This window comes from Panthera uncia, chromosome D4, assembly GCF_023721935.1.
Source record: "Panthera uncia isolate 11264 chromosome D4, Puncia_PCG_1.0, whole genome shotgun sequence".
NCBI lineage: Eukaryota > Metazoa > Chordata > Mammalia > Carnivora > Felidae > Panthera > Panthera uncia.
In genome coordinates this window covers 74,136,411-74,150,304 of record NC_064807.1, presented here as the reverse complement: position 1 = coordinate 74,150,304, position 13,894 = coordinate 74,136,411, and the positions used below count along the sequence as shown (strand labels likewise).

The 13,894-nt window shown below is 43.7% G+C and overlaps 1 protein-coding gene across 1 annotated transcript in view; it reads left to right on the top strand.

Annotated features, from left to right (window-relative positions):
- Positions 1-13,894, top strand: part of LOC125920717 (astrotactin-2) — a 243,710-nt gene that overhangs the window by 57,337 nt on the left and 172,479 nt on the right. Inside the window, exon 4 of the mRNA XM_049627838.1 lies at positions 1,662-1,927. Within this exon, the coding sequence (XP_049483795.1) occupies positions 1,662-1,927 (266 nt within the window). The remainder of the gene's footprint in view (positions 1-1,661; positions 1,928-13,894) is intronic.

Genomic DNA, 13,894 nt, shown 5'->3' with positions numbered 1-13,894 from the left:
AGAGTAATGAATGAAGGCTGCATTTATTTTGATTTCTCGTTCACAAGCCCATTTCCAGATCGCCGCTGCATGTCACTGCAGGCCAAGAGCAAGAGCAGGAGACAACCCTACTTTTTCTCTCAGGCCTTGGTGCCCAGGGCCCCTGTTTCCACTGAGGCAGGAGCCTGCCTTCACTTTACCAGGCTTAGAAGAAACTGCCGTCTGGACCAAGCTCTGTCCCTTATGACTTACAGGGCTATCCTGTTTTGCCACTCAGATTATGCATCTCGTAAGTTTGAGAACACCATTCACAAAGTCTCTGATGTAAATGGAGCTCCCTGGGTTGTACAATTACTTTGCTTTCTCAAGCTTTTTGGCATGGCTGTAGACCACTCTCTTATGAAGTCTTATGTAGAAGGCCAGTCTATAGGAGAGATACAAGTAGCACTGCTCTAATGGAAGCCGAGAGGTGGGGTTTAGAGTGCCACCTGCCCAGTTTCCCTTTTGTCCTTTGCAAGCATCTGTTGAGATGCTTCTTGGGATCCATAAGAATTCCTCTGAAGGATTTTGGAGCCTCCCGACTAGATCATGGATGTCATTCTAGCCATTCAGATTCCATAATCTTCCTCTTTGATGAAGTCTTAAGTATATCCCTAGTGCCGTGCTGGACACTGAAGCGGACAGGGTGCGGGAGGCAGGAGTGGGAGACATGGTCCCGTCTCCAAGAGCCGATAATATGGTTAGCGAGGTCAGCAGAAAACGAGATGAGAAAATGAGCTTAACAAGAAAAAGCCTTATCAACGGAAATGCTTCTTCGGAGAAGAAGGGCTAGAGCAAGGAGAAAAGATTTCCCGAAAAGGGGATATTGAAATGGAGCATGGATGGGTGGTAAATGTTTGGAGAGGCAGCGGAGAAAGTGGGCAGAAGCACAGAAGTGGGAAATGCTAACTGCACAGATCAAGAGAGACAGCCCAGAATGGAGCATGTGTAATTAGATCTCAGCGTGCGCATGAAGAAGATAGGAAAAGAAATTTGAACAAGGGACCAGAGGAGCACAGAAAGAAAGGGGCAATCATTTCTTTTCCAGGCAGGTCCACCTCCTTCTATCTCATTTACCACTCATCACTGTTTCAGTTAACGTTATAACCCCATTTTACAGAATTAATCTCCAAAGGCGCTTAGGTATTAAGAGACCTTCCCAAGACCCCTTGCTATTTTCAAACAGAATAGGGATTTAAATGGAAATTGATTGGACTCCAGCTTATGTTTCCGCCATTACATGAAACTTCATGGAAAATACAGGACTGGAGCCAGTTCTCAAAAGAAAGGTAAAATTTATGTAAATTGACAGTAGACAGGAATTTCCTGTTGGGAAAAATTTCTTTGGATATTTACATCTTACAGGGCCCTTGGAGAATCCTCTTGTCTAAGCAACCAACTTCCAATATGGAGAAAGTGAGGCCCAGAGAAAGTAAGGAGCTATTTAACATGAATTATAAAACAAGATACCATTCTGACACCTTGAGTCCTCAAGCAGGTGTGCTTTCCAAGGTGTCATGAGCAAACCACTCTACCATCTGTTTTTTTCCTTTCCAGTGGATACCTCCTCCTTAGCACATTGGACCCTATGGGTTCAAGAGTCTGACCTTTTGAACAATATTGAATTTCTCTTTCCTCTCCAGAGACCACAGAGCTGGGCAGCAAGAAGGAACTCAAGTCCATGCCCTTCATCACTTACCTCTCAGGTCTGCTGACGGCGCAAATGCTGTCAGATGACCAGCTCATCTCAGGTGTGGAGATCCGCTGTGAGGAGAAAGGCCGCTGTCCCTCTACCTGCCACCTTTGCCGCCGGCCGGGCAAGGAGCAGCTGAGCCCCACGCCAGTGCTGCTGGAAATCAACCGTGTGGTACCACTGTATACCCTCATCCAAGACAATGGTACCAAGGAGGTGAGCTCCCCTGACACAGCCATCGTGTCACATTTAAGTATCTATCTTCCTGCCTCCTGCCCTTGTAGGCCCTTTGTCCACTGGGATTGTCTTGTCATCATCACCATGGTGATGACTGGCATTTATTGATTCCTTACCATGGTTTAAGTACATATATAGCTGCTATTACCAACAAATCCTCAAATCTCAATGGCTTAAGACAATAGAAGCTATCGCTTGTTTGTGCAGAGTCCCAGATAAATGTTTCTGATGATGAGTGGCTTTACTCTGAGAAATGGTTCAGAGACCCACCTTGTTCTGTCTTGTGCTCCATCAACCTGATGCTTCCACAGTTGCTGTGGAAGAAGGAAGAACATGGAGGATCATACGTGAGAAGTTGAAATGGGCCAAGCCTGAAAGTAACAAATATCATTTCAGTTCCACTCCCTTGGCTAGAACTCAGCCATTGGACACACCTGTCTGCAAACAAAAACAGGGAAATCTATTCTATCTGTTTGCCTAGGAGAAGAAGATAAATGTGTTTGTTGAAAACCTGACAGTCTCTGCCTCAGTGCTATACTTGGATTATCTCATTTAATCTTCCCTCCAGATCTATGGAATACATATAAATATTGGTGTGATTCATATGAAATTACCAACTGTGGATCATTTTTTAATTTATAAAAATGGTAATTCCATGTGGTTCATCCTAACGTCATGCCCACTTTACAAGTAAGGAAACCTCGAAGATATTTAGTGATTTGCTCAAAGTTAGTCTGTTTCAGAGCCCATGTACTTAGTCACGAAGTTCTATCTCCTCTTTTTCCTCTTTCTGCATTTCTCATTTTCCATTACAGTATGCCTGGGCTTGAAGAGACCATATAAATGGTTCACTGGTTTGCAAAAGTGTATTAATGAACAGTTTCTCTAAATGCAATCTTTCAGGAACCCCAATTCCTAAAAACCAGGAATAGTGATGCCACGCCTTCACTTAGGAAGAGGAAAGTGGTTAAAGCATCTCTACTTGGTCCCCATGCTTCCCTCTGCAGCACTCCCAGATAGCTGGCCCTGCACCTCCAAAGAAGATACTCTGGTAGATCCCTGACCACCACCAATAGGATGCTATGGATTGTGCGTTCCCACCATAGCATTCTATTGGACTGAGTGCTAGAGGGTGGTACGTGGTCAGGTAGGGCTTCATAGAGGACAGAGAGGGGATCAGAGTAAGGAGGTGGGGAAAGCATTAGGTAGATGACCAGATGCAGAAAAGAACATGATCCATACGAAGACTGGAAGACATCCCCCGTGACTAAGATCAAGAGATAAAAGGAAAGCACAATGAGGCTAGAGAGGTCAGAAGGAGCCTGATCATACAGGTTGTAGAAAACTAGCTCATAGAATTTGGACCTGTCTGGAGGGCAGTGAGATGCTTAGGATATGCAGGAAGGATTAGATAGGTTAGGTTTGTGCAGCAGAAGGAGCCCTCTGGAAATGACGCAGAAGACCCCTCAGTGGGAGAGCAGTTAAATAAGTGTATAATGGAATATACATACAGTGGAATGCTCTACAGCAGACAAAACAAATGGATTATACTGACACTTGATATGAGATGAACAAACATAATATTAAATGAAGAATAGAAGTCCCAAATGTATAATTAAAAAAAATTTTTTTAACATTTATTCATTTTTGAGAGTGAGAGAGACAGAGCATGAGCGGGGAGGGGCAGGGAGAGAGGGAAACACAGAATCTGAAGCAGGGAGACACAGAATCTGAGCTGTCAGCACAGAGCCTGACGTGGGGCTCAAACTCACAAACTGTGAGATCATGACCTGAGCCGAAGATGGATGCTTAACCGACTGAGCCACCCAGGCACCCCCCCCCAAAAGTATATTTTATATAGCATGATACCCTTTTCCCTGTTTTTAAAAAAATGTTTTAATGTTTATTTATTTTTGAGGGCGGGGTGGGGGAGCAGCGAAAGAGAATGACACAGAGTCCTAAGCAAGCTCCAGGCTCTGAGCTGTCAGCACAGAGCCCGATGCAGGCCTCAAACCCATGAACTGTGAGATCATGACCTGAGCCAAAGTTGGATGCTCAACCGACTGAGCCACCCAGGCACCCCTCCCCTGTTTTAAGTGAAAACAGATACACACACGCCAAATACACTACATTTTTGGAATGAATACAGGTGTTATAAACTATTTTAAAAGGGAACCAAGGAAATGGTGAACGTAGGACTCAGGATGATGGTAGTCTTAAGTCAGGGAGGCGGGGCAATGGCTTGAGGGAGCCCTCATTACATGGAGGAATCAAGTTCCTAGCTGGCATTTTGGGTGGTGGATTTGTGGGAGTTTATTAAAGTATTAAAACTAGCTAATTAACGAACACTAACTGGATGAATACATAAAGCCTAACCACGCGTGGTGCAATAATGAGCTTGAATCATGAAGTAAGCATCGTGGATAATCTAATTCTGTGCATGAAAGGTCTCCACACTAACTATAACAAAAAAGCCCAATATGTATATATCTCCACCCCTCCAGCTTCAGGGTGAGAGATGAGTGTAAAAATGCAAGGGTGCAAAGGGGGAGACCTCTCAGGAGGCTGTGGTAGCTTCCGCCGAATACCAAAGATGGTCCAAAGAGTGTTATGTCAGTGTGGGTGAGTGAAGCATCATGGTTAGCTGCTCTCCAGGACTTGGTGGGTGAGGCTGTGAGAATCCCCATTTACTGCTCTGTAAACTTGGCCCAGTGACTGCCTTTCTGGGCCAGACTCTCCTCATCTGTGATGTGGCACCATCTTCGCGAAGTCCCAGGACTTTTGTGATGTGTTCTTGGCACATGCAATAGCGAGAGGCTTGGTGGTTCCTTTCCTCCTTGCTTAGGAATCAGATTCCCCCATGTCTGGATTCTATGCCAGCTTCCCTTGGCATCAGCGAAATACGCAGTTCTTTGGAAATCCAACGAGATGTTTTCGAGGCCAACTGGTGGGATGTTATCAGAGAAGCCCAAGAGTGTGAAAGCAGTCACTAGATGTCACTGTTCTCCTTATAGGAGATCTGGGACTCTTGAAGCACTAGTCATTCATTCATTCATTCATTCACCATTTTTGAGGACTTACTATATGCCAAGTACTGTGTCATGCCCTGAGAAGTAGAGTGTAATGCGTAGACTTGGTCTTTATCCTCACACGGACGAGACGGGTATTAATGAAACAATGATACAAGGAAAGATGGACTGCAAAGTACCAAGGGAAGTCCAGGCCAGTGGGTTGAAGAGTGTGGTAGGAGGTCTTGTGGAGTTAGGGAAGGCTTCCCTGAGGAAGTGACATCTAAGAGGGCTTGGATGCATAAGGTGAATGTGGAGGACTGTGTTTGGGGGAAGGCGAGGAGCCTGAGCACATGCAACACTGCAGACCCAACTCCTGCAAAGGCCTGAAGAATGAACTGGCCCATTTGCCTGAGAAACTGAATGAGAACCTGTGTGGCAGGGGCCGAGACTCGGGGGCAGCTCCATGGGCAGCACTGAGGAAACAGTGGCAGGGCTGGGCCAGGCAGGCCTGGGAAGGCTGTGGTGGGGAGGAGTCTGGCCTCCAGTAGTGGGGAGCCTGGGAAGAGTTTGGGCAGGCGGACAGGCAGGGGTGATGTGTTCTCAGCCGCACGCTCTGCTCCTCTTAGTCATTCCTGCTCAGAAACATCAGAGCTGGTTGAGGAGATGGCTTCCTCGAGTATCCAAGTTTCTTCTCCCCAACCCCCAATGGTAGGCCTTTTTAAAGTTGCATAACAGTCTAGGGGCTGTGGTAACTTAGGCTTTTCCAGGAGATCTAGGCTAAGGAAGGAGTGGGTGGGAAAGGCCGACTGTAGGTCTGGAAATGATCTGGGGGAGGGGAATATGGCCATTGAATGAGGCTGGTGTGATGAGAAGGCAGCCACTCCCCTTGTGGCAGTCATCTGTTTTTCTGCCTCCCCAGACCCCATCGATCCTTCTCCCCTGGCTTCTCCATCTCTTTGCTTTTCTCTACAGCTGGAGGTGGAGGACACATGCATAACACACAAAAGAACCTTGGCATGGGCTCTGACACTGAGGCACAGCAAGGCTGGGAAAAGTCCTTTTTTCCTTTCTGGGTGTTTCTTTCCCTACCTGAAAAGGCAGAGAGGATGAATGAGTTTCTTTCTGAGTTTCCTGCAAGAAACTTCGTTGGAGTGGAATCAGGTAGTATAGGCTCTGTTGCTCTACTCAGGCTGGGTTGGAATCCTGCCCTAATGTCCTGTTCACTGTGTGATGCTGAATGACTTCTCCAAACCTCAATTTCCACATCTGTAAAATGTGGTCTTTATGGGCATCAAACAAGATAACGAATGCATAGTGCCTGGCACTTTGCATATAATGGACAGACATTCTCTATGCTAATGATAAAAGTGATGTTCATCTCAACTTGGTCCCTCCTTTTTTCAAGTTTCCTTTGATACTTCCTCTTCTAAGTAGTACTCTGTAACTTTGCAGATGCCCAAAGTGCTAGGGACATGACATTCTAGAGTAAGATCTGTATTTTGCATGGGAGACATCACTGGGTAACCCAAAAGGGCAGATCATGAATGGAGGGAATACAGGAACATTTTCTCACTTTATAAACTTGGCTGGAGTCCATATTCTGTTGGTAAGGGAAGTCATAGGTGGAGTGCCACAAAGCATAACAGGATTTCCTTCTCCTACAGACCTCCTGATGTGGAATGGAACCAGTCTTCTATGTAAGAACCCCTGACTCCCTTGAATTATTTGGGGGTGTTCAGGCAACTTCTGAGTCCCATTTTATGGCATGGTAGGAAGTATCAGAGAGGGGGTGTGGCTTGTCTGAGGTCTGTAAGGCAGTTCTGGTCTCTCATTCTGGACCAAGGTTAGGATGTGCTCTGAATAGCCCTGGGGACCACTGGACACCAGCTCCTTTGGTGGTTGGGGTCTCCTTGCATCCGTCTCCGTAAATACATAGGATAGGATGACTCCTTGTGCCTCAGTTGGAAAGGAGCCCTTCATTAGATGTCACACTGTGATTTAGAACAAAGAAAGCAGGAAAAAAATGATTTATGATGGACAGTTTGGTTTATATATAAATCTCCTCCCTCCACCTGTTAAATGACCTTACACAGCCCAAAACCACAGCACAGCTAGTGCTTAATGTATAAGACTTTGTGGGGCTGTTAATGTAGCCTTTGGGTGAAGGAGAAGAAGAGGCTGCGAGTGGGGGAGACAGAACAGAGTCATGGTGCAGAGCCAGTCAGAGCTTGATTTGAAACCCATCTCTGCCATTGGCTACTGGGTGACCTTCCTTGTACTCATTTGTAAATTAGGCATTGTATCTATCTCTATCCATGTTGGGGCTAGGAGTTCTCTTTGGGACAACTAGAGAATTGGGACATCTGGAATCTGAACTAGGCTCTGGCCTTGACTCATATGGCATTGGGCATGGATGCTTCTACTGTTGTGGTCTTTGTTATCTGTACCATGAGAATTCTGAGCTAACTTCATCACCCTCCCCCCGTCCTCCACCTCCCAGTGCTGCGGTAGGGTCAGAGCTGACTTTTACCCTGAAAATAAGGGAAATACTTTGAGGTTAGAAGAGTCATCCTGTGACCTCCAATTTATTTCCCATCCAGATATATTAACAGTTTTGCTCCTTCAATTAATATTTGGAAGAGAAATAGGTACATATCTTGCACTTTATTGCAGTGACACAGCATTTATGAGTAGAGAGGGATGTTAAAACCACATCCTGTTCATCTTACAGATCAAGTCTCTTATGTCACAAATAGTAGAAGTAAGACCTAGATTTGAGGAGTGGCTTGCTCTAGTCACGCACCAGTTTTGAATTCAAAGCAGTTAGGCATGGCTTCTGGCCTCAGTGATGCCCTTCATCTCTCTGAGACTCAGTTTCCTCTTCTGTAAAATGGATAGTGGTAACTTTTACCAGAGGGCTCTCATGTAGAAAAATTAAGACACCCTTTGCTAGCAATTTGAAGACTGTGAAATACTCTATAGACGGATGATTATTTCCTAGTGCTTGGGTCTCCTGACTTCCGGTCATGTGAGTTTTGTTTTGTTTTGTTTTTCTTTTCATGCTGCTCTAGGAAGAGCCATGTATAATTTTGGTCTTGTGGTTGTCTGACCCTCTAGCAGATCCTCTCTCTGCCAGAAAGACTTGTTTGCTCTATTTACACTTCTTGGCTCTCACTGAGAAGGGAATTCCAAATGACTGCTCTTTGAAAGGAAGTCAGCCAAGATCACCCCCGCTTCCCCCACACCATTATTACCACCATCACCACCACCATTATCACAGCTGCTGTCACCATCACTGTAGCACCATCGCTGCCCTCTTCTTGCCTTCCTTGGGTGCGTAGTGTGTGACAGATAACTGTGCAAGGGAACAAGATTCAGAGGGGGGAATCAGATGCAGATTGTGCCTTCAAGGAGCTCACAGTCTAGTGGATGAAGCTGAGGAGTCACAGAAGTAACTATAATTACTTGCATATGTTACATTCATGCATGACTTATTTTCAAATAATACAATTGACATTCCAACAGTGTTAGAAAGTGGGAGAAAGAAACTCAGAGAGAGTCTGGAAAAGTTCTTGCAGTAGGCAAGGTGGATGTGGGCAGATCATGGAACAGCTTGAGGCAGGTCGTTGGATGATGAAGATAATACTATCGATGAGATGCCTATCATATGCCAGAAACTGTGCTGAGGGCTTTACATGCTTTTATCTCATTTAATCATCCAACAATTCATGAGGGAAGTACTATTATTATCCCTATTTAATAGATGAGGACACAGAGTCTCAGAGAAGCTTGAAGCCAGTTCTGTAAAGTTCCAAAGCTAGTTCAGGTCATAGTTGGAAAATTGTGACCCATGGGTGAAATCCAGCACGCCACCTGTTTTTATAAATAACATTTATGAAACCTAGCCACACGTTTGTTTACATATCATCTATGGTTGCTTTCCTGCAGCAACGGCAGGCTTGGGTAGTAGCCACAGAATACAGTATGACACACAAAGCAAAAACATTCATTTCTAGTTCTTTACAAAAAAAAAAAAAAAAGTCTGATAAACCTTGGTCTAGACTAGGGGATATTGGAAAGGAAGGGGAAAAAAAGTTATTTCAGATACTATGAGCCAAACATATAGAATAGGAGAATAAAACTCAACAGCTATTGAGTGCCAAATCTATGCCTGGCATTTTTAAGCGTTTTATGTATATTAATATATGTTCTCTCACCCCACCCCCCCCCAACACATTTGAGTATGCACTATTATGCCCATTTCACAAATTAAAAAGCAAAACCTGAGGCTTTACAGAGGTAAGTAACTTATCTAAGATCACATAGCTAGGGACTTGTGGGGTCAGAATGTGAGTCTGGGATGTCTGTATCTAAAGCTTATGTGTTTCATCAGTCACTCTGTGACAGGTGTGAGGTTTGGGAGAGATCAAACTGGAAAAGTGATGTGCAGAAGCCTGAGCTGTGGGAAGCTTTGAATGCTGCATTGAGGGAGTTAGGAACCATGTAAACTATAGGGAGTCCTCCTTCAAGGTTTGGGTCAAGGGAAAGACATGATTAAATGTGGCTTTTAGGGGCACCTGCTGACTCAGTTGGTGGAGCATGCAACTCTTGATCTCGGGGTTGTAGGTTCAAGTCCCATGTTGAGTGTAGAAATTACTTAAAAATAAAATCTTAGGGGCGCCTGGGTGGTCAGTTGGTTAGGCATCCAACTCTTGAGTTTGGCTCAGATCATCTCGCAGTTCATGGGTTTAAGCCCTGTGTCAGGCTTTGTACTAACAGCATGGAGCCTTCTTGGGATTGTCTGTCTCTTTCCCTCTCTCTCTTCCCCTCACTGCTTTCACTCTCTCTCTCTCTCTCTCTCTCTCTCTCTCTCTTTCTCTCCTAAAAAATAAAAAAAACATTAAAAAAATTAAATTCGTAAAAAAAAAAGTGAAAATAAATGTGACTTTTAGGTGAATAACTACAGCAACAGCTGAAGAGTGAATTTCAGGGACCAAGGCTATGTAATAACCAAGGGTTATTAAATTTGGGGTCTGCATTATCTCTGATTTCAAAGTGTCTTTGGATCTCCATCCTCCAAAAATTTATACCAAATTCTACATTATCAAATTATTTTTCCTGGAAAAAAAATCTTGGTATCAGTCTGTTTTCTAAATGTTCTGGACCCAAACATTATAGAAGACTTAAATAAGATGACCAGTTAGTTGGGGTTTCTATTGCAGAAGTTCCTGTATGAGGTGGCTGGGAGTGTGGGGATTCAATTCAAATAATTTTAGCAGGTATTTACTGAGGGTCTCCCTTGGGTCAGGCACTATGCTGGGCATTTGAGATACATTAGAGAGAAAAACAGGCATGTATTTTGACCATCTGGAGACTTAATTTCTACTGGAGCATGTGTGGGAGACAAAAAGTAAACAATAAGAATAGTAAATTATACTGTATATTAGAAAGTGAAGAGAAAAAACAATAAAGCAGTAAAGCGACGTAGCTGGTGGAATATGGAGACTGGATTTCAGGGGGTCTCACTCGGAATCTGTTGGGATGGGCATGGAGGAAGCATTTGTTAAAAATGCAGGTTCCTGGCTTCCTCCTACTGATTATTTTTTCTCAGGTGGGGTGAGGCTGGGAATCTTCATTTTCACAAGCTTCCAGAGTGATTCTGATGCACACTGAACTTGAGAACCACTATCATAGGTCCCTTTCATTCTGAAGTTCCTTCAGGGAATTCCTTGTTTAGGGATTAAGAAAGTCAAGTACTTATAATCTGGCGTAAATCTCTGCTATTGTGGGCCACTTCCTCTCCTTCTCCCGTGCATTCTGAGGAGGTGCACTGGCCAGGAACCAGACTGTCAGGCAATCCTTGGCAAGAGAGAAGATCAAAGAAAAGAGGGAGAAATAATCCACACATTACTCAACACGCTCATGGTCAATTACAAAAAAGGAACTTAATGCTTGGCTTGCCTACTTGCAAAACTGGAAAACGTAGCTATTTCATGGGACCAGAAGACGACCAGCTTCAATAAGATCTACAAGACATACAGACTTAGCAAATGCAAACACTATTGCATGTCACAGCAAAGGGCGTCCTCCCCCTACCCTTGCCCCATGGGGCATTGAATTCGGTTAGCAAATGTGATAAAAAAGAGAATAGCATAATGTCTTTCCCTTGTACTTTTAATAACAACCATTTCCTGAGCACTTCAATTGTGCCAGGAGCTCAGCTTTAGCTCTTTATGTACTTAGTTCACTGAACCTTTTCATCAACCTCACATGGTGGGTATTATTATTATCTTTTTTTTTTCTCCATTGTGAAAACTGAGGCATGGAGATGTTACACCATTTGTCCCCAGTCCCTAGAAATAGGACCAGGTGGAGGAACCAGGGTTTAACCTGAGCCCCTGGGCTTTTTCTCACTTTGCTGTACTCTTTATTAGCTACTTCCTTTCAACTTTTTAAATTATCATAAATGGAAGTCTAATGCGCACTACAGACACTATCACTGCATTATATTACCTTCTCCAGCTACTGTGTCTTCATTTCTTTACTTCACGGCCAAATTTTTTTTAAAAAAATTGACTGCTTCTACTGTCTATGCTGATTCACTTTGCAATTCATTCCAGAGCTGACTCCCTTCATCCAGTGGAAATAGAGTGGCTTCAGTCTTGTGGACACTACATTTGCCATAAAAGACTGCCTTTTTAGGCAGTCTTTCTATCTCACTTTTTACAAATTCTGAAAACAGTAGATTCTTGATGCTTTTCTTCCTTCCTGCACTCATCCCCCTGAAACTATAACCCATTATCAAATCCTGCAGATTTTTCTTCTTAAGAATTTCTCAGAAGAATTCACTCTTACCCAGTCTTGTTCAAGTTTTACCTGGACTATTGCAATTGTCTCCTCACTGGCTAACAACAGTCCTTGCCCCCTGTAGTTAATTTTCTTCCTTGCAGCTAGTGACGTTTTCAAAAATAAAACTTACGCTCATCACTTTCCCGATTCAAACCCTTAACTGCCTTCCAATTGCCTAGGATCAAGACCATGGTACTTACTAACATGGCCTACATGGGGCTGCTTGGACTGGCTGGCCCTTCTAACTTCTTAAAACTCATTGGTACCCCTACCGTCCTTGCTTTCTGGTTTTCTGTCATTGGTGATCATCCAATTTCTGGAAAGGCTATATATCTTGTTGTGCTGAAGAGCCTTTGCTCATGCTGCTCCCTCTAACTAGCATGGATTTCATCCCTCTTCCTTCTTTTCTGAGTTAATTGCTACTCCCCCCGCCAGATTGCTGTGGAAGCTTCTGGATTTGATAAGCTCCCCATTTATTTGTTTATGTACTTTCTTGAGTCTTTTTATCTTTCTTCCATAGCCGTTATCAAAGCTTCTAATTATAATTTTTATGTTTTGAAATTGATTAATGTCTATGTCTCCTCCTCCTCCACATTTTATTATTTTGTTTTATGATGACAGCAGTGCCTGTGAGGAAGGAAGAACAGGTAAACTCGGGAATGAAGGCATCTAGTCCAACCCTAGTCTACTTGGTTCCCTTCTGCTGCGCTTTACAAACTGGAGTGGAGTCTGTGTTTGAACATTCCCAGTAACAGCTTGCTCAGTGACCCCAAGCATCCTGTTTCTCTTACTTCTAGAATATCTTTCCTAATCGACTCAAATGATTGTCTTATACATTAGGGGGTAAATTCCATGAGACAAAGGTCTGGGCAAACTTATGCTCAGCATTGCACCAGCATTCCAGTATAGTGCCTGACTCATAGTAGAAATTCAGTAAATTCTCAATGTGAATAGGTGAATTGAATGAGTGAAAAGCAAATGAATTACCAACTTACATTGGTATGCCTCCAAGGTGCTTTCACACACACTGGCCCCCTTGATCCTCTCAATAGACCAAGGAAGGTAGTGATATTTATCTTCATTTTACAGAAAAGGAAACTGAGGCTTAGAAAGGGTAGGTGCCACCCGCCAAAGTCCCAAAGGGCTAAAACATATCAGAACCAGGGCTGGGATCTCTTTTCCAGCTGACCTATAACAACTCATCCATCACACAACCATGCAAAGACTACCCCAGCCAGGGCAGTGCCTGGCTTCCAGGAATGGAGCAAGCTGTAGGCCCCATCCCTTCTGGAGCTTATCCCTGTTCACAGGGTCTCTTCTTGGGTCATTAGACAACTTCAGTCAGCGGTGATGCAAAGGGCCCAGAAAGAATTCACAAACAGTTCAACTCTCTTGCTATTTCTAAGAACCAAAAAGTTGTTCCAGATGTGTCTCACAATTCACCAGGCAGATGTAGCTGAAAGCAGCATGAGTTTGTACCATTATACATTCAGTCTGTGCAGTGCCTTCTTTGGTCAATAGAGTCGTGTCATTCCTAATATTTCTGAATGGAAGGGTTCCAGGTTGTAAACTCAAGTCCTGGGAGGAGGAGAATACCTTGAGGAATGGGGCTTCTCCTGGGACCACATGTTTCTTTTCTTTTTCAACTTTATTTCCACACTTTCCCATTTGAGGGGATGCTGTTAAATCCCACTTCTGCTACCCAACCCAAAACGATTTAGTTTAGAGAACTGTAACTTCCATCAGAGCAGAGAAATTAGTGTAATGAACCTCCATGGACCTCTCACCTTCAGTTGCAACAGTGATCAATTCACACTAAGCCTACCTTACCTGCTCTCTCACCTCAAACATTATGGCCTTTTATGTACAAATGTTAAAGCCCATATTTCTAAAAGATAAAGACTTAAAAAAGACCTTCAATACCATTACCATGCTCTCCAATTTAACAGTTTCTCAATATCATCAAATATCTAGTCATTGTTCGCGTTTACCAGATTGTCTTATATTTTTGGTACAAGTTTGTTTGATCGAAGCAGGATCTAAATAAGATCTAAACATTGTGATGGGCTGATAAGTAAGTCTCTTT